The sequence below is a fragment of the Sinohyriopsis cumingii genome, chromosome 1 (assembly GCF_028554795.1).
Source record: "Sinohyriopsis cumingii isolate HCF-2022 chromosome 1, ASM2855479v2, whole genome shotgun sequence".
NCBI classification, from domain to species: domain Eukaryota; kingdom Metazoa; phylum Mollusca; class Bivalvia; order Unionida; family Unionidae; genus Sinohyriopsis; species Sinohyriopsis cumingii.
Window position 1 is genome coordinate 82,885,884 of NC_142961.1, and position 25,075 is coordinate 82,910,958.

The following is a 25,075-nucleotide window of genomic DNA, read 5'->3' on the forward strand; positions in this document are numbered from 1 at the left end:
CCTGTCTGAATTATAAATAAAGGTTTGGTTTAAAGTTCCATGGCTGTTGACTTTTAGAAAATACCAAATTTAATATTTGTCATAATAAATGATTTGCCTTAAATATAGATCTTTCTGGGTCATGGTAGAGAGCATGTTGGGTGAAGTGTTTTCTCACTAATGTCTTCCTCAGGTCTAAATAGGGTTCATATATGGAAAAATAGGGAGATGTGAGTTACTGGTCAAATTTTGTAATGGCAAAATATTTTTAACAACTGGTGTTGTATTGTCTGTGCAAATTAAATTGTATTAAAATGCACAAAATACTACTTGATAAATAGAATTAGTAATTGGAAGGTCATCTGAAAAATACATAAAACTGTTCCTGTAAATAGATGACTGATATTTTTTATAGGAAAATTATCTTGTCCCAATATATTTTCAAATGAATGATTGGATAAATCCATTACTTTCTTCATTGCATTGGTTTCCAAATTTTTTTAACAATAGTGTTAGGTTTTTAGGTTAGATAAAGCTCTGCTCCTATAGTTTCACATTGTTACGTTTGGTAGTAAAATCATAATTCTGTCATTATTTGAGGACACAAGAAACTACAAAATAAGCAAGACGGTAGATTTTAAATCATGTATACTTTAAACATAAGTTGTTATAAAAACTATCAGGACTTTAATTGTTGTTGTGTTTTAACGCCTTTTTTCAGCACACGTTAGGCTATACATAGCGGCCAGTATTAATGGTGGAGGAAGAACCTGGGAAAACCCTGGAAAGAACTTTAAACAATAATAATCCCTAAACTTTTAATAATAATAATAATCCCTGAGCTTTTAATAATAATAATCCCAAAGCTTTAAACAATAATATAATAGGTAAATAAGCTTTGCCATTTCTTGGATATTACAGTCTTTGTAATAAATATACAGTGGTACCTCGGGTTACGAACTTAATTTGTTCCAAAACTCGGTTCGTAACCCGAAATGTTCATAACCCGAAACATTGAAATCAATGAAATAGAGACAATCCGTTTCAGGATGAAAGAATCGTTCTTTTTTATTAACATCCGGTCATTTACCTGACAAAACGCAAAGAATACGTGTACTTCACGTATTAAATAAAGAGAAAGAAAACAACCAAATAAATTAAATGTAAAATAAAAAAAAATTTAGTCCATCTTTCTTACCAAGAAAACGATCATGGGAAATTTGTCACTTTGTTTGCTATTCTGAATCATTAGTTTCAGGAGTTTCTTGGCAGCCAACTGGGAATCTTTCTGCACCAAGAAACTATCAAGGGAAATTTGTCGCTTCCTTTGCTGGAGAATCTTTCTGAAGTGGGCCATCGCGTTTTCATTCATCAGGTTTACTGCCCTGTTAGCAACAAGTTTGTTTGGATGATGGTTCACAATGAAGTCTTCGACATCTGCCCACTTGCTGCAAATTTCTTTAATCCTGGCAGTTGAAACGGTCACTGGCTCCTCATCATTGGACGACTGCTTCTCCTTTAATGTCTTTAGCTGTTCATTCTGAAGATCCACAAGCTCATCTGTAGTGAGCTCTCCACTGTGGTCCTCAGTCAGCTCCTCCAAGTTGTTGCCATCGACTTCCAGGCCCATTTTTTTGCCCAAAGACACAATCTCATCCACTACAGCTGTTGCGTCTGCCTCTAATCCTTCAAACTCTTCTCTCTCTGGTACACACGATGGCCAAACTTTCTTCCAGGCAGACTTCAAGGTACGGGTGGAGACATCATTCCAGGCCTTGTCATGGAGGTTGATGCAGTGGAGGATGTTGAAGTGGTCTTTCCAGTAATCTCTCAGAGTCAATTCGGTGTCATTAGTGACCTGAAAACACCTTAAGAAGAGCTCCTTTGTGTACAGTTTCTTGAAGTTGGAGATCACTTGCTGGTCCATGGGTTGAAGCAGAGGAGTGGTGTTGGGAGTTAGTACTGCGTGGCCTTCGTTTGTACTGTACGCGATCGTTTGTCTCCAACGTTAAACTTTGCTTTCTCTCTCTCTCTCGCCTTCGTTCGTAACCCGAGGCACTGTTTGTTACCCGAGATAAAAAAATTTAGAAGTTGTTGTTCGTAGCCCGAATTGTTCGTGACCTGAGGCATTCGTAACCCGAGGTACCACTGTATTGCTATTAAAACACCCATCTAAAAACATTAATAAATTTGTAGTAAAATTTCATAAAGTGAAATTCATTAAATCTTGAGTTTTTATAAGAAAAACATTTCTCAGAAAGAAAAACATTAAATGTTACGATTAATATTGATCAAGCCTAAAATAGGTAGCTGCGTATAAGTGCTCTTCTCTCTTGCAGGAGGAGTTTGGTCCCAGTTCGCTGACAGATGGAGATCCAGATACTTACTGGGAGAGTGATGGTAGTCAGGGACAACATTGGATCCAGCTTAGAATGAAGAAAGGAACTATTATCAAGTATGTATTAGTATTGAATACATTTAAAGTTTCATTAGAATTGTTGGGAACTATTATTTTCCCATCTGAAGTTCAGACTTCTCACACTTTTTTCATCCATCTCTTTAACATTTACATGCTTCCATTTGTACCTGTAGAGTTGATATTAGTCCAAGTGATCCAGTAGTCTTCATTTGACACACAGATAAGTTGTTATGCTTTCTTTATTCACTTTAGGTTTTGATGGGTTATTCTTTGTGTGGCAAGCATTTAAGGTGTACAGATATATTGATTCATATTTACTTATGGATGATGTTGTATCTGGTAATCTACTACATAATATTGTGGTACTGATCAGATTGGGATACTGTTGTGCCTGGTAATCTACCGTATCTTGTTGGGATACTGATCACATTGGGATACTGTTGTGCCTGGTAATCTACTGTATCATGTTGGGATACTGTTGTGCCTGGTAATCTACTGTATCATGTTGGGATACTGATCAGATTGGGATACGGTTGTGCCTGGTAATCTTCTGCTTCATATTGGGATACTGATCAGATTTGGATGCTGTTGTGTCTGGTAATCTATACTGATCAGATTGGGATGCTGTTGTGCCTGGTAATCTACTGTATCATATTGGGATACTGATCAGATTGGGATAATATTGTTCCAGGTGATCTGCTTTATTAGAATGGGATAATAGTGTGCCTGGTAATCTGCTGTATCATGTTGGGATAATAACCATATTGGGATAATGATCATCCTGGAAGTCTACTTCATCATATTGCATTTTACCAGCAAGAATATCATGGTGAGAATTGATTCTGAAAATGTTTTGATGTTGTAGCTCTTAAAAAGGACATATTGTGATGAATGAATAAAATGAGATACACACTTTAACTGCTTTTCTTGATAATATATTGTACAAATAATAATAGTCTGTATGTGTGCTTTTCTCTTGAAAGTCATCAAGTTGTTGCATACTGGCTGGGAATTTAGCTTAAATAAAGCATTACCATACTTTAACCAATTCGTGTAAATATATTTTAAATGTTGACTCTTTTTTCCCAAGCTGATGTAAAGTAATACACATTATAATAAAATTAATTTTCAGCTCCTTTATTATTGTATGTTTTTCAAAAGATTTTTTTTAACCATAACCAAACAGCATATCAGTTTTGATCAGGTTGTAAATGAAAAGTTTTTGAATTTGATCTTGTATTCACAAAGACTTCATTTAAAGAACCTTCTTATTTTTATAATTGCAGCAGTTTAGTTTTGATTGCCACACTGGTTACTAAAAAGTACTTGATTACAACACAATAAGTATGTCTATTCAATACAGTTACTCAGTTGAATACATGTTTTTGACATATGATCTTATATTGTTTGTTGTTTCCTTGATTGCATCTTTTTATTAGCTCTGCTGGTGATAAAATAGAAGAGCTTAAGATTGGTCTGTTGTCCAATGTCCATCCATCTGTTAGCACAAATTTGTTATTGCTACCATTCCAAAACTACTTGGAGGAATGCCATGAAACTTTACACACACATTCATCCCATGATCTAGTTGGTCCTAGATCAAAGTGCTGTTACAGTCCAATATGTTATCACTAATCATTCAGAGTGGATGGGGTTTTGCTTATGATGTGTAGTTCATCCTAAATAAAATCATGCTGATCCAAGGTACAATATCGCTCCCATGGCATCCATCTTGTAAATCTTGTTGTCACTATTCCTGCATGGATGGTCATATCAGCATAGTGTTTTCACTAAAAGACTTGGTCTAGTTGGTCCTAAATGACAGTGGTGCAGATCTGAGGTCCATTGTGGCCACAATAGTAGCTATCTTTAAAATCTTGTTATTGCTACTTTGAATGGATGATTATATCAGTATGGAGTTTTAATTGAAAGTCTTGTTATGATGTCTAGTTAGTTCAAAATGGATATGGTGCTGATCTGACGTCAAATATGGCACCCACAGCAGCCATTTTGAAACTTGTATCACTCGTCGTACTACCTGGATGGTCATATCAATCATCATGTGATTTGAAATAGAAGACTATTTATGATGTCTAGCTGGTCCTAAATGAAAATAGTGTTTATCTGATGTCCAATATGGCCACCACAACAGCCATTTTCAAAAGCTTGTTATCACTAATCCTAGATGGATGGAATATCAAATGGGTTTTTCACTAAAAGACTTTTTATGGCATCTTGATGATCCTGTATAAACATGGTGCCATTTTGATGTCCAATAAGGCTATTACAGCCTCCATCTTGAAAATCTTCTGATCACAGCTCCTCCAGAACAGAAAGCTATATTCATGTGGGGGTTTTCACCACAAGATTTCTTATGATGTCTCCTTTGTCCTAAATGAAAATTGTGCTTATCAAGGTCTAATTTGGCTGCCAAAGTGGCCACTTAAATATCTTGTTATCACTAGTCCTGAATGAATGGTCATATTATCATGGGGTTGTCACTAAAATACTTCTTAGAATGTTTTGCTTAAATGAAAATGATGCTGATTTGACATTCACTATGTGTCCATCATAAAAAAATCTTGTCTTAGCTACTCTTCTTCAAGGAATATATAGTCATTTTGACATTTGTTTTCATCAGAAGAGTTCTTACAGTATCTATTTGGTCCTAAATGAAAATGAATGACCATAATATGACCACCTCTTTTCCCAAATGGATGGCTACATCAACAGGACCAGTAGACTTTTTGTGATTCCTAGTTGGTCCCAAATGAAAATGGTGCCGGTCATACATCCAGTGTTGCTGCAGTGATGGTTGTTGTGATGAACTTGTCACTACTCTCTATTAGTGGATGATCATTATGACATGGTGTTTTCACCAAAGACCTCTAATGATGCCTTTTTTTCCTAATGAAAATGGTACTAATCTGAGATACAATATGTTCACTACAGTAGCTAATTTGAAAATCTTGTTATCACAGAGCAATATTAGAAATAGTTTCAATAATCATCATTTAAAAGGAAGAAATGGTCTTATCTTGAATTCCTGGAAATTCTTTTCACCCAGTAGAGTGTCACTCCCTTCAGTGACTCTTGTGTTAATTTTAAAGGAAGCTGCAGATAACAGTTGAAGGTTCTGATGACAACTACCTACCTTCCAGACTTATAATTCAAGGTGGGGAGGCAGACAATCCGAAAACCCTTAACACAATTAGTGTGGACTGGTAAGAATCTAATATCTAGTGTATTAACTGTCATGTCAAGATACATATTAAGAAGAAGGAATTTACAGCTATACCAGATATATATGAATGAACTAGAAATGTGCTTAGCAGACACAGTTCCTCTGCCACTACAGTGTATTTCAATGTCTCAGATGCAGTGCCATATTTTTTAAGTCAAATAGAGCAGTTAATCTATCACATGTTTACATAATTAAGTGATAAATTTACGTGTTTCCAGATCTCAACAATATACCAAAGGCCAATATCAAAGTTTGTTTCAATAATTGAGGGCTTTAAAAAGTTATTAGTCAATAGAACTTGTTTTACAAACAAGTGCCATAAATAGAATAAAATCAAACTTGATCTAACTTTTGTTCATGGAAATACTTGTGCTAAATTTGCCACCAGTCCATGTAGTCTTTCAAATATTATTGATCAGAAACAGATGAGGAAATTAAGTTTTTTAAAAAGGCCACAATTTAGTAAACATTTGACAAATAGATTAAATCAAACTTGATTTAAGTTCTGTCAATATGAGACCCTATGTTAAATTTGAAGGCTGTCAAAAGTATTGAGTAAAAATGGAATTGATTATGGAAGGGCCAACTTCCTGATCATACAAGGACCATAAGTCAATAAGATTTTGGGTGAAGCTTGAATGTGGCACGGATCTTGATACAGGAAAGCTTCATACAAAATTAGGTTTCAGTTCTTAATTTCTATCAAAGGTTACATAGCAGAAACGAAATTTGTGATGGATGGAATGGAATAGTATTGAACATGAGTAACACTATATGCTACTGCCTTAAAATATGTTGGGGACAAAAATATTATTATTTTTTGTTTTAGATTAATCTCACTTTTTAGTGTACACAGTACACCTCTCCCTCAATAAGTCGCACACAACAGGGTCCACAAACATAGACCGCATTATAAGCGAGGCACGAGTTACCGAGGGACCTCCAAAAATTGGAAAAAATGCTTTGACATCGAGAAAACCGTGGAGGGGGGTGGGCGACATTAGGGAACTGGGCTGTTTATTGATTGAATTCTCATTTTCGAATCACGTCGATGATAATTTTTAAAAACGTGCTCTTTCTAATGAAGTTGTTCATTATTCTGTTTAAATGACATTTATTTCTAAAATGTCCAACATATGTAAGATCGTTCCAACTGGTCTCAACAACCATCACGTGTATGTGAAAAAATCTGTGTATTACATCACTGCTTTTTGTTTTCTTGATGAGCCTGGTTCCCGTAGTGGTATTTAATATTATGATGCCAAATCGGGAGTCCCAAGAGCAGGGAACTAGACTAACTGTTGATACAACGCCAAACAAGATTCCTTTTTTTCTTCAAAAACACGTTACATTTATTTAGTGTGACAATCGTCTGTGTCGAAACTCAATTTCTGTCTTGTTCAATTAGTACAGTATTGATGTCATGATTTTACTGGAAGTAATAATGAAACTTTTTGTCATCCTTGAGGATATCTCTAAGTGCCAGTTCAAGAATTCTCCGAAACTAGCTAGCCGACAATGGAACATATCTGTGAAATCAAGTTCTTTATTTTACGAAGTACTCATTTCGCTTGGCTGCCTTGTTATCTTTGATCACAGTTATGAAAGAGTTGGTTAATTTAAGGCAGTTTATGTAACATACACAATAACATTTATAAGTGTTCAACTGATCAAATGAAGTGAGTTCACCCAACATACGATAGGGGCTGCTAGATCTTACGTTTGTTGGATTTTCTTTCCTTTTAACTTTTCTTTTATTCCACCTTCTTTATTTGATTCAAAACACATAATTAATGTGATAATACAAAGGATGCCAGCTTTTAATTCAGTGCAACAATAGAACAAATACTTCCAGAAGTCAGTTATCAAAACAAGGTGGGCACTAAATTAGGTTCTCAGAGAAATGATTGCGGACATAGCTGTTATGGTAGATTGATGCATTTCACGTTAATATCAAGAGGACACAGTGCATTTATGACGATTACACTTAAAGGAACTAAAAGATGAAACTAGAAAACAAATTTCAATTGATCATTTTTGTTATTTAATTTGTATTTATTAAAGTACTGCCTTCACTCGGCATAATTGACATTTTCATTGATCAAAATTTCCTTACATATCATTAATTGCGGTGTACTGGGAATGTTGTTTGGAAAGAAAATGTAAAAAGATTTTATAACCTATTTTAAAATTTGATATTTCATAGTGTTTATTCAAATTTCCAGGTCCTATCTAACGTTTTCGACGATAAAATGAGCGATACATCAGTGTTTCCGTTACCAATTTTGATCACGATTTTCTTCAAGTTAAACAAATAGGAATCAATTTTTTTGTGGTATTTTCTGGTTTTAAAAAATGGGATCCATGCCTGACCCCACGTTATAAGCGGCTTCGCGAGTTATCGAGGGAGTGGTGTATTTCTGTTTGATTGTTTTTTTTGTGGTATTTTTTGCTTTAATTTTTTTTAAACATTATCTTTTGGTTTTTTTAAAAACTAGGTGCAGTTTATATAGACTCACTGAGGGTAAAGAAAGTGTTGAGTGACAGAACATAACAAATGCATTACAACTTTCTTACATAGATAATTTAATCAGTATAACTTTGTAGATTTTAGGTGTACAAATTTCTGAACCTTGATAATTGTCTTATTAGCTCATAGAGTAGCAGGGGTCACAATAATAGGTGAAGTGGGTGACAAACTTGCCTAAAAGATTGCCTTCTTCTCTTAGGAGCATGAAAATGACTTCACCCTATGATGTTTTAGATGGACATTAAGTGACAGTAGTTTAAGACTTTTTAGATGCTCCCACCCTTTAGCCAGGTAGTTCCGAGTTGTGTTGTAGCTCCAGGTAAAATGTATTGCATGCATCAAATAGCTCGTGTTGATATCAATTGCACCAACAAACAAATTCTTGCACATTGGCAGGCATGTGCGTTGATAGCTGATTGACTGTTAACATTTTCCCAACTATCACTGCTCGATTTCCACAAGTTATCATTTGATGATGAAAACAGACAGACTTGTGTTTCAAAACTTAAACATCAATTTGTGTTTTAAGAATAGGTTTGGTTAAAAGCCCCCTGTAACTTTATAAAACAAATGAATATGATATGTAATTATAACCATTCTACTGGTAGTACAGTGGTCCCCCTCATGAACACCCCCCACCCCAGTGGTCACCCACTCTTTATGGCCAGAATAATTTGGCACTGACAAGTTTGTGTTCAAAAGTACCCCTCAAGAAAGGCCACTCATCTAATGTGATCAAGGCCAACATATTAGTGCACAAATGTCAAATTTAACCATCACAAGCAGCCACATTTTATTAATAATACATGTCCATAACCAATATTTAATTACGGTAAAGTAAGTAATCCTATTATCTTTCCTGATGTCGGTTTCCGGATGTCAGGTTTTTGTTATTGAAAGAAGTGTTCGCTAAAGTACATGTACCACTAAGGTTATTATTATATCATTAACACCAACGTTTGCAGGAAATGGGGGTCAGCAATGTTTTGATAGAGCTTTGGAATTCACACAGCGGAGTTTTTTTACTGATGATTATGACCGAATGTAATGGTCAAGATCATGATAAACATGGTCAGATAGAAATGGAGTCAGCAATGTTTTGATAAACATGGTCAGATAGAAATGGAGTCAGCAATGTTTTGATAAACATGGTCAGATAGAAATGGAGTCAGCAATGTTTTGATAAACATGGTCAGATAGAAATGGAGTCAGCAATGTTTTGATAAACATGGTCAGATAGAAATGGAGTCAGCAATGTTTTGATAAACATGGTCAGATAGAAATGGAGTCAGCAATGTTTTGATAAATATGGTCAGATAGAAATGGAGTCAGCAATGTTTTGATAGAACTTTGGGATTTGGATTTTATTATTATTATTTTTTTTTAAATTGACGATTATGACTGACACAATTGTCAAGATCATAGTGGGGTCAAACTAATAGCAGAATGTCATAATTATTACATGTTTTTGACTTGAATAAGGAGTAAAACAAAATTCAATGGTTTTATGTTATGTTCTTACTCAAACTACCAGCAGATTGTAATTATATAACACATTTCCTACTCTAAATACTAGCAGATGATCTACATTTATGACATTTTTCTGACTTGAAGTACCAGCAAAATATCTAATAATATAACATGTTTGTGACTCAGTCTATCAGCAGAGGATCAATAATTATTTGTATGAACTACCAATCTCTGAAACTGATCACTGTTATCTAGGTTGTACTTTAAAGATATGTGTCAGTTAGCAAATAAAATTGATTCAACGTTCGGTATTAAGCTTTATATACTCACTTATTATAAGTCAAGTCAAACTGCAAACAACAAAGATCCATAGCTGCTGTAACGTAATGTGCCTGTGGATCAAGATCTGTGTTGTTTGATGTACTAATTACTTTTTAACAAACTACACAGACCCAAATCTACCAGGGCATTATGTGATGGAAGATCTATGTCTGTGCAGTTTGCAGTTGGTTTCATCTTATAAACAAGTATATGCACTATTCCAAACCATATTGTTCTCCTTACAGGGAAATCCATGACACAACTGATATTACGGTATTGGAGAATATGACAGAACACTTTCCTGTTGTTACCATCCGCATTAAAGAATGCAAAGGTTTGAGAATCTGTCTGTCTGCATGGATTTGCTTATATTAGAATTGCAATTTTAACAATATTTCCCCTTCCTCCAAATATTGACTGTTCCGATTGACCTAGTGGTTAGAGTGTCTGCCTCGAATGCGGCAGGTCATGGGTTCAATCCCCGGCCAAATCATACCAAAAACTTCTAAAATTGGTACTAACAGCTGCCTCTCTTGGCACTCAGCATTAAGAGGTTAGTGTTAGGACTGGTTGTCCTGGTGTCAGGATAATGTGACTGGGTGGGACATCATGCTACATGTCTGCGGCATGATGCCCCAGTGTTAGATATCACAATAAACTGCAGACATTGTAGCGATATGACTGAAAAATTGTTAAAGCTACATTAAAATCCAAATCACACACACACACACACATCCCCCAAATATCAAATTTGTTTCATTAAAGTATAATATAATTTTATGGCCAAAAAAGTGAGACTAAACATGCCTAACATATTAATATGTATGGCAATGTTGCAAGGTGTTTAACCATGCTTGAAAACTGGTACTGACTGCAGGGCAGATTTGCATGGTTTTTAATGGTGTTTGTAAACTGGTGCTGTTTGTCAATGTTTTGTGTTTTTAAAATTACTTTTAAACTGGTAATGACTGTCAGTCCATGTTGCATTGCTTTTAATGTCTCTTCAGTTTTAAACTGGTACTGACTGCAAGGCAATGTTGTATAGTTTTTAATGTCACTTTTAAACTGGTACTGACTGCAAGGCAATGTTGCATGGATTTTAATGTCACTTTTAAACTGGTACTGACTGCAAGGCAATGTTGTATAGTTTTTAATGTCACTTTCAACATCTTATGTAGCTATATCAAACTATGGAAATGGGAGCTAAGTACCTATTTGAAGAACACAATGAGGTTTCGGATCCTTCTTGGTCTGGATTGGTATCAAACCTTCAAGCCCTGGATTACAAGACTGCAGGACAAGGAATATTTCCATCCTTGTTATGATATTTTTTGTTAACAGAAAGGAAATACGCTGCAATATCTTCCTGATAATGCTTATACTTCCACATGTAGATAAATATCTATTGACACAGGCTAAGAGACTTCAGAAAATATTAAGTCCTTGACAGTAAAGACATTTCTTCAAAAAGGTAAGCTATTTGTCATGCCAAGGATAAGAACTCGATTGATTAATGGGAAGCTTCCTATAAACTGTTGATCAAATTAACTTTGAATAAAACCTATAAAAAAAAGTGCAAAAGTCATTCGTTCCCCTCAAAAGAAAATTCAAATTTTCAGGTGCATCATTTGGAAAAGCCAAAGTTTGCATGTACCATTCATCTTATAAAAAAAGCCTGTGCTTTTGTATAGGATGCAGACAATTTCTTTAAAGCTTGCTTTTTGATAATATTAAATGAACCAATCAATAGTTGCAAAACTTTCATGAACATCAATATCATTATTTGATCCTACTGGTCATAGACCAAGAAGCTTATGGGATAGCATGTTGTCTGCCATCCGTCATCTGTCCATTATCACTGCTTCTCCTAAGGAGGAATGAAATGAAACATTCATAGAAGGTCTAATTGGTTCTTAATAAAAAAAATAGCAGCTGCCATCTTCAACATATTATTTCTACTTCTTCTGAAGAAATGGCCATATTAGCATGGGGTTTTCACTCAAATTTTTTTTGATCTCTAGTTGGTCCTAAATGAAAATGGTACCCATCATACATACAATTAGGCTGCCATAACAAAAATTGCTACCCCTTCTGGGTGGATTTTCATATTGACATATGGTTTCACCAAAGCAGTACTTATGATGATTAGTTGGTCCTAAATGAAAATGGTGCCAGTCTGTAATCTTGAAAATATTGTTATAGTTGCTCCTGCTCAAAGGAAAACCAAATGATTTCACTGTATGACGAATGAAAAAGTTTTCAACATATGACAAATGAAAATGTTTTCACCATATGATGAGTTATATTGTGTAGCTGGTCCTAAATAAAAATGTTGATGTGACATCCAGTATGGGTGTAATGGTGGCTGTTTTGACAATATTGTTATCATTGAATGCATGCCCATATTGTCATGGGGTTTTCACAGAAATGAAAATGGTGCCAGTATTGCATCCAGTATGGTCACTGCAACACTTGCCTGTTAAAGGCACTCTTGGTAGTTTCTGGTACTGGTTTGAATTTAAATTTTTGAAATTTAAAGATGGCAAATTAGGGATTACTGTATGTCTTCCCCACATTTTTACTAAGTGTTGGGGAAGTCTGTCCTTTGTACTAAATCTTTCTTCAGTTTTAAATGAAAATTCATAAAACTGTTGAATATTTACCAGCTCCATATGTGGAATACACACAGAGTGCAAATACTGCCATATTAGACAGTTTTTCAGTGAAATTTATTATTCAAGGTCAAAGGCCATGATAAAGAATTTTTTACTTACAGGTGTCTGGTGAACATGTTAACTTGGATATGTAAGAAAATACATGGAGTTTGTCAAAAATATAGTTTCAGTACTTGGCAATTAAACCACTGAAGTTATTCTTGGAAATTCTTTTCAGCCAGTAGAGTATCAATCACTTCGAGTGATGTTTATTTAGACAGGTTGTTTTATTATATGACAAAAGGAAAGTGCCCCATGTTGATGTGGATGTCAGCATTTTAATGAGTTACAGGATATATTTAACCAGTATATGAAATGAAATTTAATGAAATAGAGGTTGCAACATATCAGAAATGTTGCTGCCTGAAAAGAGATTATGGTATGCAAGAAACAGTGGCCCATAAGTGTAATCACACACACACACTTGCACGTGTGCACACACACACATGCAGTCAATCCCAAGCTTATTGGCATGCATTGCAAATGGGCTTATCAACTGTATAATCACATGATGACCATAGATTTTCAATCTTTATATAGTCACACGATGACCATAGATTTTCAATCTTTATATAGTAACACGATGACCACAGATTTTCGACCTTTGAGAGAAAAATTTGAAGAAGATGTGATCCATTAAGGATCTCAGATTTGTTTCAGAAATGACAATTAACTTGTACTGAGTTAACTGTTCATTTACTGCTTGTTTAAATTGTTTATTATTTAAGTTTTTAAATTTCCTTATATCTTAATAAATATGGCATTTGTACATGCATTTTAATAAACATCTTGTCAATTTTATTTTATCACAATGCATTTATTGTGTGATGTATCATATGTGAACATGCATTTTAAAATAGATATCAGCATGGTCTATAATTTGTCTTTAAACTAATGTTACTACTGGCATTGTAGTGTTTCTGATCTGTATTGTTTTACTGTAAATATCTGTACCTTTCTATTAAAATGTGTACTATCTGCACCTATATATTGAAATATATACCATCTGTGTCTTTCTATTGAAATATGTGCTATCTTTGCGCCTGTCTATTGAATTATATATTATCTGTGTGCCTGTTGATTGGAGTATGTATTCTCAGTGGGCCTGTCTATTGAATTATGTACTCTCTGTGTGTCTGTTTATTGAAGTATGTACTGTTTGTATGCCTGCCTATTGAAGTATGTACTATCTGTGTGCCTTTCTCTGGAAATATGTCATATTTGTTTTATTTCACGTTGATTAAAAGCTTGTCCATAGCTGGTGTTTTTATGCTGTCCAAACTATCAACATTAAATAAAGTTATTGTATGTTGTATCTTGGTAGCACAGGTGTAACCTGACATCAGTATATGGAACTTTATTGGCATCCTCTGTTGTATAATTAAAGGTGTTACAAGATTTTCATTTCTAAACAGACATTCTCAGAACCCTAATCTTTGTTTTTTGTCTTGGAATCTGTTTCAGAGTTAATGTCTTAATTACCTGAGGTGCAATAGTGTATTTGAGAAAAATTCAACTTTGGTTTGGTTAATTTGCTATGTACACTTTAAGATGAAAATATTCATTGTTTTGCTATCTTTAATGTAAATGCATCCAATACGTTTGGAAGCATTATTTACCATCAGATACTTTTAATATTTTCTTTACAGCAGGCGGCATAGACACTCGAATTCGTGGGATAAAAATTACATCCACAGAAGAGAGAGCCCATGGGTTTGATAGAGATTTTTTCAAGGGAGATAACTTGGTACGCTACCCAAAATTAGAGACCTATTCACCAGATGAATTGTATAGAAGATCCACAGTTTTACAAAGGTGATAGAAAATTATAGTAATATTATCATGACTGTAATGTTACAAAAGGATGGATATGTATTATCACTGTATATTATCATGACTTTGTTTTATATATATATATATGTGTGTGTGTGTGTGTGTGTGTACATTGTGATCCCGCAAAAACACAGTAGTTGAGAGCCATAGAATCCGACTGTGTTATAGACCAAAACATGTTATAAGCAACCAGGTCAGTTAGCTGAAGAAAATAATGCATGTACACCCCAAAAAATTGCGGGTGGGGGGTAGGTAATCAATGAGGGCAGTAAAATACGTGCTTCATTGGCACAGTTACCACCTTAAATTGATGTACATTAAATGAGAAATACGCCTGTAGTGAAAACAGAGAAGGCATATATAATATTTTTTTTTTAATTTAAAGAAACACAGATTGGTACATGTATGTGAATACTGTTTATATATATACATATCTAATGTATAGCATGAATAGAGTTTCAACACAGTGTACTCACCTGCGAATCTCATTATATACATTGAATCCATAATACAAGTGATTCCATCACAAAATATGCACAGAGATTTAAAATATTCAATAATTTTGTCACATGTCATATTGGTCTGAATTCAGTGGAAAAACACAGCACAATCATGTAATGAATGATGAAGCACATTTACTTTTCAGTACATCCCAAGTCTGTAAAAGTTTTGTGTTTTAAGCTGCTGTTGGTAGTGTTCATAAGCATAAACTTTTTCCCTGCAAAAGGAAACTTTCACGGCATAGTTAAGGTGTTCCAGTGATGTTGGAAAATGCAAAACTCCATCAGATTCCATTACTTTTATTTTAGTTTGGTACTGACTTCCTTTGAAGAAGAGTTCTTTGTTTTTATTGAAGGTTGTAGTTGACTTTCTTTGTTGACAGGTGCATGCATTATTGAAGTCACCGCTGAAGGACAGCTTTGGAGAACCAAATAAATGCTGGTTTATTTTTGTGGTGGCAACATCAAATAATTGTATTGCATGATTGAGACAATTTTTTTCATTTGCTGAGTACGTTTTCATAACAATCGGTGCTTCAAAGGTAATCAGTTTCCTTTGAAATTTCAGCAAACTATTTTATCTGGGTACATTTTTAAAAAGGAATTGGCCGTTATTTGGTCTATTCTACAGTCAAACCCACTTATCTCGACCTCGGTTATCTCGACAACCCGCTTATGTCGAGCGTTTTGGTCCGGTCCCGAAAAAATTCTTCTTTGTTATGCTATTTTTTACCCGCTTATCTCGACCTCTGTTAAGTCGATAACCCAGTTATGTCGGGCATAACATGTGGACCCGCTTAATTCGACGAAATGCAACTTTTTAACGTCAATCTCACAGAAATTGTACAAGAAATAGTCAGCAAAAGCGATCGATTTTCAGGCACAATTTTGGTCCGTTACGGCAGTAGTCACGTGTTTATTTCATATTCTTTCTATTTTTGGTTCGTAAGAGTAGCTTAATCGATTAGTTTATTAAGAATATATCATGTTCACTACATAAAATATTCAAGGATTCACAAAGACAAGAGTGTGTACAAATTACAATGTAACTTTATTTTACGAAAACGCAGAATCTTAGATGTCAGCTACATGTGTATTTTATCATTTCCCTTTTATTTCTTAAGGTACATTTCAGATATGAATTATGTTCCGAAGTACATGTATACAAGAAACAACAATCAAGGAGATACAAGTAATGAAATATTATGTACATGTACACATTAATAATCAATGTGCAGACGGAAAAGTGCTGATCGGCTGAATATTCAGGTCATGAAATTGCTCCATATGCACGTAATATCATGACGATTTATTGTATAGCATTTTATGACAAAATAGCCAAACATGTCAGCAATATTTTCAAAATATCTAGGAATTATAAACTGAACATAATGTAGTGGAAATACAAAAAATTACCTACACGTACATGTACAATAAACGCATACTATATATGAATAAAAAAATGAATACATGTACTTTTTTCATTTTGAATCTATACATCTATAAAACACACAAGTACATAAACATATCATAATGTGCACTACATTATTTTTGTAGAAAATATGAAGTAATATCAGTCTGCTTTTGTTTACTCCGGTGCTGATTTGTAACAAACGATTCAAAAGCACTTACGTTTTCATACATATGCTCGGCACCGTCGACACTTGCCACAAACAATTTCATTTTTTTAATGCATTCAGCCATTTCACTGTAGCTTGGGATAGTGATAGGCTGATCATCATCATCATCATCATCATCTTGCTTGCATGATTGTATCTGCTTCGTTGTCACCGATTGGATTATTTCCTCATCAGTAAGTTCACCATAGGCATTGGCATCATCATCCACGTGAACATAATTAGAAAATTCATCCCGAGCAATGCCTATGGAGTCCGCAATCTCATCAGCCATCGCTTCAAGACCTATTTCTGATTGAGGCTCTTTAATTTCTTGTGCAATTAAACACTGCTGGTGAAATTCGTCATCAGATATTTCCGGAAAAATACAATGGAACCAGCAGTTTTGAATGGTTTTCGGCGATACACTGTTCCAAGCTGCACGGGCATACATGATGGCGTCTAGCAGAGTTGGTTTATAGGATCGCTTTTCCTCAACTGCAAGCAAATAATTGCAAACTAAAGCTTTCCGATAATGGATTTTAAAAGCCTGAATTATTCCTTGGTCGAGTGGCTGAAGCTTACTGGTAGCATTGGGAGGAAGAAAATACACTGTGATTGCTTGTAACCCTTCTACACGTGGGTGAGCACGGCAGTTGTCTATTATCAATGCGATCTTTCGTTTTTCAAACTGTAAGTGGCGATCTAACTTGCGTAACCAGCTGGTAAAGATATCACCTGTCATCCAGCTATTTGACTGGCTTTTATAGTCAACGGGGAGAGAAGACCTATTCAGGTTTTTGAAGCATCTTGGATTTTCTGATTTTCCTATTATTAATGGCTTGATCTTGTCACTTCCATCCATATTTCCGGCCAAAAGCAAAGTTACTCTCTCTTTGGATTTTTTTCCTCCATGGCATTTGTTTCCTTTGAAATCCATCGTCTTGTTAGGCAGACATTGCCAAAATAGCCCCGTTTCATCAGCATTGTATATATCGCATGGCTTGAACTTGTCTAAGATTTTTGGCAAAACTTCTTTATGCCATTCCTTAACAGCCACATCTGAAACAGATGCACTCTCTCCACACACGGTTTTAAAACATATATTATTGCGCTGTTTGAAACGATCTAACCAGCCGTGTGATGCTTTCCATGTTTCGTGTCCCAAGTCTTTTGCAAATTTCTCAGCCTGTTGCTGGATACGAGGGCCATCTACTGGGATATTTTCGGCACGGACGTTTTTAAACCATTTTAGTGTTGCCTCGTCGACATCATCGAACTTTGCGGAACGCATTTTCTTTCTATCGGGACCAAATTGTCCAAGTTCATAAGTAGTTTTGATTTTATCAGCATTTTTCTTCCAGCCTGAAATAGTGTTTGATGGAATGTTGTACTTGTTTGCCAAATCAGCACACTTTTCGCCTTTTTCAAGTTGTAGCAAAATTTCATACTTCAGTTCAATGTTTTGGTTTGAAAGCTTTCTCTTTTGGAACATTTTTTTCTCTCTCATGAAACAGCATATACTGTACATGTACTTGTCAACAGAAAATAAACAGAACAGATATATTTCTAGGCAGAATATCACCCTATATATATGCTCGTATATATGCACGCGAATGGATAATCTCAGGCACTTGGCTTCTATACAATGGCAGTCGAGGCCCCATAATTTAGTTCTCATGCTTGAGGTCTTCTTAATTTTGTTTTGTTTTCTTATTTGTAATATATCTTATTTAGGTCTGGCAGAAAAATTGACTTCCATTGTTTTAATTTATTTTCAAAATTCCTGTGAATACCAGTAAAGGGGAACCCAAGTCGGCAAAAAGAAAAACAGAAAAGAAAATAAGAATCGGCACACTTGAAAGAATCAAAAGTCAGTTTCCAGTTTCCGGTTTGCTTTGCAATAAAATAACCTTTGTATTTGATATCCTGCCGGTAAGTTCAAAGAATTAGTTTACTGCTCGCTACCGGATGTGTTTATTCACCACCCGCGCATCTATTTATTTGCCATCTGGAATCATAATTGATACAAACTCGCATTGATGCCTGCGGGGTAAGTAGTCTACTCAACATTAACTTGCTTTAATAAATACTCTTTGTAACCTATGCTAGCGAAAGGAGTGTCATTTGCACTCACAGTCAATGTACATGTACATGTACATGTATTTTCAAAAACATATATTGATCTTTATCTGCGAGATACTGTCATATATTAACCTGGATATAATACAATCTTGGTTATTTTGCACCTAACACTGCGTTATGCGTGAATGGCAGGTGCCTGAAAGCAATCGGTGGATGTTTCTCTCTCACTCTCTCGTTTGTGATTTTCTTTGATCCATTTTTCAATCTGATAACATATTCAAACCTCTGAGTACAACCAAACATGATTTGTTTTTCAATATTCACATCAATTATAAAAATGCGTCGTGTGTTATCTGACATAAGTGATGCACACTACAGTAATGGATGCATACGCTACATGTGATATAAAGAGTTCATAGATATATTTTTTCTTTAATAAATTACTTATGATGATAAAAAAGGAATAAATGATAACAACACCAGGTTAGTTCATTTCATTTTATTATCAATTAAGCGTTTTGTTTATTTTATTGTAACATGCAGTGGGAGGGGATTCCAGTAAACACCAGCAAGAGACAGGAGTAATGCTCAAGGACATTTTTAAAATTACCGGTTTTTATGAACCCGGATATCTCGGGACCCGGTTATGTCGACGATTTTTTTACACCCCCGACGTAATCGAGATAACCGGGTTTGACTGTAGTTACTGTTCCTTCCTTCCTATTGAATAAACCAATAAGTATGATGTGGGGTTTTTTTTGTGGTAGCAGCTTGATGCTGCCTTCCATGCATGCATCAGAAATTTAACAAAGGGGTGTTCTGAAGGATTTAATTCTGACTGAATTCATGGTTCTTTACCATCCACATACAGGTGTCAGTCTTCGTAAATATATTAATTACTAGCAAGTGGCCAAAAATCTGATGAAAGATAGATTACAAGATAATGCCTCGTCCAGTTGATCTCCGTTCCCAGAAATTCCAGCAACAAAAAAAAGTGGCTATCTCACAAAATACAGAACTCATGCTAGATGTCAAGATGAGCGGATTATGATATAACAATGCACTGTTTAGATGGTGTGTCAGTATGGACAAAGAATTGGTTTGTGTAACAGTAGATAAATTTCAGTGCATATTATATCCAGTTTGCAGCCTCCTTTCATGGGGCCTCTGAATTTCTCCATCCAAACCAATGGTTGTATATACAAGTTTAAACATCTATGTTTGCAACATTGGTGAAGCCTTATGCAATCCTAGAATAAACGTTTTACATGTTATTTTTTGTACTTTTAAGAAGAAAAAACTACTTTTTCATGTACAAGAAAAATATGTATAAAATTTTAGGAGCCATGCCACGATCAGCTTGTATTATTCATATGTGATCTCTTCCCCAAAATGATAATAAACTATTTACATTTTTTGCATAATTTTAAGAAAGATTTTTTTGTGTACGTGAAAAATACATGTATATGAAATTTCGGGAGCCACACAATGACCGTGTTATATCTGACTTCATGTTATAATGGAGCGTGCTATAGTGGGGTCACACTGTATATGGTACATTTACAGAACAGTTTCTCAATATTTGAAGCTATTCTTACCTTTTTTAGGGAAAGAAACATGAAAACAAACAAACATGTAACAAATATGCTGATCCAAAGACGTAAAAATGGTACTAACAGCTGGCTCACTAGGTGCTCAGAATTGAGAGGTTAGTGGTAGGACTGGTCGGCATGGTGTCAAGATAATGTGACTGGGTTTGACATCAAGCTACATGTCACAGCATGATGCCCAAATGCTAGACATCACTATAAACTGCCATACTGCAGACATTATAGCAATATGACCTGTAATTTTTTAAACAAAATTAGATAATAAACATGTGAAAATGTGTAAGCTACATGTCTATATTTTTTTATTGGTCAAATAACAAAATTCTATTAAAAGTAATCAAAGGTTGGGGAATACATGTAATACATGTTATGTAAATGGAGAAAAAATTGCTTTGACCTAATTCCAGGCAAAAGACAAAGTATGGAGAAGTTGTAAATGAAATGCTTGATGTAAATGTTGTTCGAGATAGTAAGAAAGAAATTATAAGGAGGAAAAAAAAAAGATGACGAGTAATACACAAAATACTTGTCTTTTTTTAGTGGCATCATAATAGGAAAAATATAACCATAATAATTAAAGGTGGGCTGATACATGTAAATGTGTGTTATACATTTGGAGAACCAAATCGCTTTGACCTAATTTCAGACTTAAGACAAAGAAACAGAAACGATGTACAAAGAAATACAATATACTCTTGTGACGTAATCGAGCTAACACTCTTCGAGACTAAATGGGATTTAAGAAATAAAAACGTATGTGAGTGACAGTGAAAAAAATGTACTATCCTCTCACACTAATGATTGTAAAATGGAGAAACAGGACACTGAAATAAATACCAAGGTTCGTAGTATGGATCCAATGGAAAACAACGATGAAGAACAAATAGATCATTATTTGAAATATTCATTAACTCTATGCTGTTGTCTTAGATAGTCAAACACTACCGTGTCTCTTGTTTCTATAGCCAACCACTATACTGACATTTCTCTTTATAGTCAAACCCTATAATGACATTCCTGTTATAGTCAAACACTATAATGACATTTCTCTCTATAGTCAAACACTATAATGACATTTCTCCCTATCGCCAAACACTCTGACATTTCTCCCTATATTCAAACACTATAGTGACATTTCTCCATTTAGTCAAACACTATAATGACATTTCTCCATATAGGCAAACACTATAATGATGTTTTTCATACATATGACCAATGTTTACTTGACACTTCATATGATGCTCTTGACCCATTTTCCCGGCTCTGTCACTTTAACCACCCAGGCCTTCCATGCACACATACGTTAGCACTTCTCCTGGTGGTCTTTCATCACTACTGCAGTGGCCTCTAGCTACATCTAGTCAGCTCGCACCCAGTTAACCAAACCTAGTTATCTGCACTTAGCTGAATATGAGAAAACAACTTTCCAAATAATTTGTTTTCTGATTATCATTCAAGTTAATAACATCTGAGCGTTTTAAAGGAATCAATATCAATACACCTGACATATTTCCTTATGTACGATTTTCTGTAATGTACGAATGACATACCATTGATTGGCTAAATAAAAAATCTGATATACTAAAACTCTAATATCTATACAGACATCTTCAATATTAGTTACAATAGTGACAAAATAACCTACAAACAGGAGTACTGCACATATGCTCATATCCGTGTCAATAATCTGAACTGTACTATCTCTCGCTACCAAATTACATAAACCATACACTCTTGGTGAATTAAACTAAAAGTATGATTGGACAACACAAGCATATAACATTGAACATGTTTTGCAAAACTGAACATTAATTTGAACTGAAAAGAAGGTAACTCACCAAAAGTCATTGGCTCAAACTAGGCAAAATATAATGGTGATCCCACTCCAACAGCTAAACGTACAAAGAGCATCCCTCTAATGGCTGTCCCTTTCAAGATCCTTAGGTAACATACATAGTCGCACACGGTAACATATTATGCACGTGCCCCACAAGCAATGTAGGCATCATGCGATGCAAGGAAAAAGTATATTTACAAAATACTATGGTGCGCCAAACACATCACCATAATAATACTGGAATCTATTGTAGTCTAGCCAAGCCATATCAGGTATTTTGTAACACCCCATAAACCAGAAACGACAGTATTTACTAAAAATTATATCCTGATTAATATTTATATGGAGAAGGTAGTAAAAGGAAAAGTTTCATGAGAATGATACTAACAAAGTATTGTACAGAGTGACCCCAGTAAGAAGTGTGTGCTGTTTTAACTTGACAAGGGAACCACAAACGCTAAATTGTTATGGTCTTTGACTCATTGCCAGAATGATGTTAGTTCATTTCCCATTATCAGATCAGCCCATATCAGCTGCCATGATTGTCTTTGGCCAGTGCACTTGCTTTAACATAATATAGCCTTCCAGATGTTACCATAATATTAAATGCAAAGCCATACAAAGATAAAGTCAAAGAAAGACAGTTGAGGGACCCCGGATGGCCGAGTAGTTTAAATTGTTCACTGTTACCAATCACTGCCATTTCACGTCACATGGGCTGGAGTCTCGGGCTTGGCCAGTGTGGTTATGTGAAAAAGAGCTGCCTGTAGCTTCCAGTGTGTTGGTGGTTCTTACTAGGATTTTCTCAGGTTCTTCCTGCTGCAGTTATACTGATCATCACATATAGCCTATCTTGCACAGAGAAATGGCATTAAATCTGACCCCCCCCCCCCCCCCGCCCTGAACAAACCTGAAGAAAACAAACAAACCAGTTGGCTAGACAAATGCTAACTTTAATGATCCTAGTTTACCCATCTTTATGCATGTTTCTTCATTTTTTGTTCTTAGGACTGTGCATTAGTTTTGGGTACTCCCATCCAGACTTGACCTCAGTCCATAGTTGTTCTCCGTGACAGTAGACTGCATCATCTGTCACTTAAGATCTATCTCAACAGCAGCAGTTGTGGTGTACCTGGACAGTATCTTACAGAAACACTTAATATATTCACTTCTTGTTAAAGATATAACCTGTTGACTCTTCATCCTCACTGCTATGGGCTTTGATGTTGTGAACAGGGAGAAGGCAGCCTCTCCCTTTCCAAGTATTTCGTTCATCTGGTATTGAGTTCTTGATTTCTCCTGATTTAGTTCACCTTCAGCCAGATGCCTTGAACAGATTATCTAACTTGCATTGATCTCCAAAAAGACATGGATTTCAGCAAGGCACATTTACACAGAATGGGAGGATATCTGACTGGGCCTAACTTGGGCCTGATCATTCATGGTGTCAAATGGAATCTTTCCGGGGTTCTTATAAGTTTGATCCTTTGACTAGAACATGCACTGAAGCTACTATTAAGACATAATTCCTGATATCCTCTTTCAGGCAGAGAGAATTGTAGGCCGTTTCAGTTGACCCAACTCTCTTCAGTTCTGCTCTAATCAGCATTAATAATGTTGCATCAGAATTCATGCCATTTGCCATCCATGGGTAATCTGAAGGTGTTTATTTACTCCCTGTGCTTGCTAGACAAAGCCTTGCATTCCAATGCAAAACTGTTAATAAGAATCATTATCAAGACTGGTACACAGTCAGCTTTCTCTAGCTTTTATCTTCATGGTTTATCCTCACAGATAAAGGAACTGAATTTGGTAGGTCTGGTGGCAGTTGCTTTCACTGGATTCACTGTAGTTTTTCCTTAGTAAGGAAATGTCATAATGTCTAATTACTCTTTTTGTAAGGTTTCACAGTTACCACATTTTGCTAAAATTCTTATCCCTCAGTTGTCCTGGATCTCAGTGGAAAGTGGTTTTACACATCACATGAGGATCTGTACTAATGTGTTTTCTGAATGATGACCAAGGTAGAGGTTGTATGCTTGTTGATTAGGCTTAAACTGAAAAATATGTACATACTCTTTTTGTTTTAAATCTGTCTTGCATATAGATGGGAAAGTCCCATTTTATTGTGTTTTCATGAAAGGGCTGGAATCAGAAAGTAGCAAACTCTGATTCATCATGTGGCAATTGGTAATTATTCTCTCAGCAAATAATTTATGGTAAAACTATCCTATTAATGTGTTGATGCTTGAACATTAGAATTTTTAGGTTTGTTAAAGACTGTTGGAATAATACGAGATCCAAATAAGAGACTTTCCTGTTCTGAGTTATGAAAACTTTTACAAGCCAAATTTTTTTGATACTGAGACAGTTTAAGTAGCATTTGCAGGTCAGTGTTTTGAGTGCATGTTAAGTTTTGTGCTCCTGCCTTTTCTTGACTTTGCCGCCTGGTGAGAGTGACAATTCATTGATAAAGCTCTTTTGTCTGTGGGCCTAGTGAGAGTGACAATTCAGTGATCAAGCCCAGTTTAGCTGTGGGCCTAGTGAGAGTGACAATTCAGTGATCAAGCCCAGTTTAGCTATGGGCCTAGTGAGTGACAATTCAGTGATCAAGCCCAGTTTAGCTATGGGCCTAGTGAGAGTGACAGTTCAGTGATAAAGCTCTTTTGTCTATGGGGCCTAGTGAGAGTGACAATTCAGTGATAAAGTTCTGCTGACTGTGGGGCCTAGTAATAGTGACAATTCAGTGATAAAACTCTGTTGACTTGGGGCCTAGTGACAGTTCAGTGATTAAGCTGTGATGCTTATAGTTCCTGGTGAGAGTGACAGTGCATTGATAAAGATGTGTTGACTACGGTTCCTGGTGAGAGTGACTATTCAGTAATAAAGCTGTGTTTAGCCATGCCACCTGGTGAGA

General features: G+C 35.4%; 1 protein-coding gene across 3 annotated transcripts in view; it reads left to right on the top strand.

Moving 5' to 3' along the window:
* LOC149807244 (E3 ubiquitin-protein ligase HECTD3-like) overlaps window positions 1-25,075 on the top strand; it is a 92,714-nt gene that overhangs the window by 15,737 nt on the left and 51,902 nt on the right. For 2 of the 3 annotated variants that reach the window (XM_089963985.1, XM_089963992.1), the window contains exons 4-7: window positions 2,319-2,434; window positions 5,509-5,622; window positions 10,209-10,297; window positions 14,327-14,492. In XM_089963985.1, coding sequence (XP_089820111.1) covers window positions 2,319-2,434; window positions 5,509-5,622; window positions 10,209-10,297; window positions 14,327-14,492 — 485 coding nt within the window. The remainder of the gene's footprint in view (window positions 1-2,318; window positions 2,435-5,508; window positions 5,623-10,208; window positions 10,298-14,326; window positions 14,493-25,075) is intronic. The other variant, XM_089964000.1, reaches the window with a different exon arrangement.